The sequence below is a fragment of the Populus nigra genome, chromosome 5 (assembly GCF_951802175.1).
Source record: "Populus nigra chromosome 5, ddPopNigr1.1, whole genome shotgun sequence".
NCBI classification, from domain to species: Eukaryota; Viridiplantae; Streptophyta; class Magnoliopsida; order Malpighiales; family Salicaceae; genus Populus; species Populus nigra.
In genome coordinates, this window is record NC_084856.1 from 4,979,164 (window position 1) to 4,982,663 (window position 3,500).

The following is a 3,500-nucleotide window of genomic DNA, read 5'->3' on the forward strand; positions in this document are numbered from 1 at the left end:
ATTCGTACCTCGGAAAGTTGGAATTAGCGCTAAAAAGATCGTGATTTTCTTTGTCATCTTCACACTGGCAAGTTTGTCTCCGACTCTAAATTAAGCGCTGAATATTGGGCCTATCCGATTAAAGATAACTGTGGAATGGAGTAGATATTTTGTGATTTTTTTCTTGAAACTTTCAGATCGCCTCTCCTTTTTCGGTTGGCCTTTGTATCACTTAACAAGAGATTGGCAATTCCAGAGATTAGTGACCGTTTCCCATCTTTATAAACCTCGTTAGTTTTGGAAATGGGGGAACACAATGATTGATCCAATACAACTATCGGAATTACAGGCTATTGTTTCAGCATAATAATACATATATACATGGTTGCAAGACAAAAAAAAGGAGAAATAAAAAGTTAAGAACTTAAAACAAACCATAAAATCCGTTGTTAAAAAGGAAATCCCACTGGGATGAGATCTTCAGGTTCGGTGGTGTTTTCAGGATCAATATCTACTGTGGGAGATCCTCGGCATGAAAACCACTAGCAACATTACCATCCCATCACTCAATCATATGTAATGCATTCCAGAGTGATCTTCTCTTTCGTTTCGGTAGTGTTCTGTCCATTTGTTGTTACGTTTCTCCCATCTTCTTTCTTCTTGCCCCACAATACGCCATAAAGCCCGCCCACCAGCAAAACATCCCCACCAACACTGCCATAAAGATTAAAAATAGACCTTGTCAATTGTCATGGGCTAATCGATATGATCTGATCGGGGTCCAATAAGAAAAAAAAAATACTTTGGACTGTGTCTTTTACTAATTTGTTTGGAAAACTGATAGCCTCTAGACAAAGTATAGGATTAACCTTCCCCAGTTAAAGGTTTCTTTCCACAAGAATGCCGAGAAAATTGCTGTTATAATAAGAGCAAACGGAGTGAACATTGATGTGAAAACCGGTCCTTTCTTCTCTATTGTCCATATTTGCAGCCAGTAAGTAATGCCAGTGACAACTATACCCTGCCATTTTCACTTCATAGTCAGGTAAAGAAAGGGCCAAATACATGTCTACCTGTAATTACATGCAGGCATGCGCGGAGTATATAATGTGTGTGTGTGTGTGTGCACGCTCATGTCATCGTATGTGATATGACTGTGAGGAATATCTTCATAGCCACCAAATATCGCACCATGATGGGTGACTGAACGAGACATTCTCAGGAAAGAGGAAACTGTAGAGACATATTTGAAGCAAAAGCTCTTCTGCTTTCCATTTTGGGTTAACGCAATTGCTTATTGATAATGTAATTGATTTGACTGGTTTAGATTTTTATCTGATTGGAGCAAATATAATGTTGGAGACGGTTAAAATCATGCCATACGGGATATCTGCGTTCTGCAACAGGAGAAGAGGAAGAGTAAAACAAAAAATTACGAGGAGAAAACTATTGGGAAGATGTTCGGTAAGAACCCAAAAACTACTTTTGAAACCATGTTGAAAGTCAGAGCCAAACACCACTGAATCAGAAACAAAACTGAAGAATTCTGGTATATTTGAAGTGCAGTCGACCGGTCAGAGTGGTGATCGATGCTGACAGATTGAAAGACTACAATAAATAATGAGAACGGTTTCCTTGGTTTTAAGCAAACAAAACTTGAGAATTCTAGTATATTTGTTACATATTGAAACATACCATTTTATGCAATAGATATTTGGTAATGGAGGAGGTAATTGACAGAAATTGGAACCCAAGATTTTAAAGTTTTTGGCATACTGTACTGTGTTTCTAAATCGAACAAAATATTGAATTTCTATAACTCATTCGTGACCGGGTTTTCTGATTTCAACCACCTCTAAACTACATGCTTCCATGATCTGAACAAATCAAACCGCCAGACCTAATATGGCACATGGTTCTGTGGAAAATAAGGAAGGAAATGAGGAACAAAATGGAATTTTCAGGGTTTGGGATTTGTTTAATTTTATGTTTTTTCCTTTTCATTTAATAATGAAATGATCATGAGTGTGTAAGTTTGATAATGGACTAGACATACACAGTAGGCCACCGAAAGAAGATTAACATCCCAGCCAAGCTTCCAAGATGAAGGGTTCCTCTCTACCGCAATGGCCCAAAAAGCTGACTGTATGCAGCTAAACATGCATTGTAGAGTGGTAAGGCGTAGTTTTGCTGGATATTGCTTGATAATAGGACCCTGATGCCCATAACACCAAAAGTTACAACAGAGAAGTATATACATACCAGAAAAAAAAACACAAGAAGAAGAAGAAAACAGAGAAGAGACCAAAGCGAAATCATTATTAGAGAAGAAGTTGGATGAACAAGAATTAACCTGCAAGACAAGCCACAAAGACCAAAGCGTGTTCGCTGAAATCATGAGAAGAGTACCCTTTATCCACTCCTCTCTAGAGCAACAAGTTTTTGATGAATCTTGAATTTGGCCATGATCATTGGCTGGGTGCCAATTCATGAACTTTATTGGAGGCCCTTTAACAAAAGCAATCACTAGCACCCCAGAAACACCTATAACAGAACCCAGCACCTTGGCAATTCCATGCACATGTTTTATGGAAATGCTTTCCATCCTGAAGTTTTGAACAAAACCACTTACATATATATTCATGTTAGGCTAAATTGTTAAGACTAATTAAGATGTAGAAGACAGCTTACCTTAACAGGGCAGCCATGACAAATGTAATGGCAGGAATTGCATTAGTAGTTGCAGCAGCAAGTGTTGCAGTGGTGTAGTTGATAGCAATATAGTAAAGGTTTAAACTCAGAGTAACACTGAGAATTTTGAATACATGAGCTAGTGGTAATTAGATGCAGATTTTGGAATACAATAGGAGTGATAAATAAGATAATATTAACAGTTAGAATCCAAAATACGAAATCCATTACCCGCACAAGGAAACCAAAAAGATCTTGAAAAGTAAGCCGTACGACAAGGGTGCTGCCTCCTTCCTGCAGAATCAGCAGAAAGAAAAAAATCAGATGAGAATTTTATATTTTATTATGAACTAATTGAGAGAGCAATTCAACATTGAAGTGCTCGTTGACCTTTCAAGAAAGAAAGCAAACGGAAGCAACGATACTGAGGCGAAAGCTTGGCGATAAACGACAAACACAAAAGAATTCATTCCTCTAGCAATTGCAGCCTTGGAGAACAAAGCCATGCCTGCATACACAAATTGTACGAGGAGCATTGCTATGTAAGGCTTATGGTTCTCCATGGCATTTAGACAACCAAACAAACCCTTCATGGCGCACTATCTTTGGCCTCTTTTGGGAGTATAAATTTGGACTGGGAAACCCTTCAATTTATAGAGAAGAGTTTCACGAGTTCTCCTTTGGAGATTTTTATTAAAGCTTATCATATTACTGTAACCCGCGCCACATTATGAAATAAAATTTTAAGTTAATTTCTAACTCGAGAGAAAATGGCACCAGCATTAAGAGAATATTTTCAGATACTATGATTGTTTTAATTCAAAAATTAA

At 37.7% G+C, this 3,500-nt stretch overlaps 1 protein-coding gene across 1 annotated transcript; it reads right to left on the reverse strand.

Moving 5' to 3' along the window:
* Positions 1-289: 289 nt before the first annotated feature.
* On the reverse strand, positions 290-3,274 carry LOC133693100 (WAT1-related protein At1g43650-like). Its single transcript, XM_062114222.1, has 7 exons — positions 3,061-3,274; positions 2,902-2,964; positions 2,671-2,787; positions 2,333-2,585; positions 2,036-2,194; positions 849-1,000; positions 290-693 (listed from the first exon to the last, which is right to left on the reverse strand). Exons 1-7 carry the CDS (start codon positions 3,261-3,263, stop codon positions 546-548), a joined length of 1,095 nt encoding a protein of 364 aa, XP_061970206.1. The 5' UTR covers positions 3,264-3,274; the 3' UTR covers positions 290-545.
* Between the last annotated feature and the right edge of the window lie 226 nt (positions 3,275-3,500).

Bases quoted from the DNA above. Each gene is read 5' to 3' on its own strand.
- LOC133693100 (XM_062114222.1), bottom strand. From the start codon at position 3,263: ATGAAGGGTTTGTTTGGTTGTCTAAATGCCATGGAGAACCATAAGCCT. The intron at 2,965-3,060 runs GTCAACGAGCAC...CTGATTCTGCAG, and splicing joins TTTGCTTTCTTTCTTGAAAG to GAAGGAGGCAGCACCCTTGT. The intron at 2,586-2,670 runs GTAAGCTGTCTT...TCAAAACTTCAG, and splicing joins GTCATGGCTGCCCTGTTAAG to GATGGAAAGCATTTCCATAA.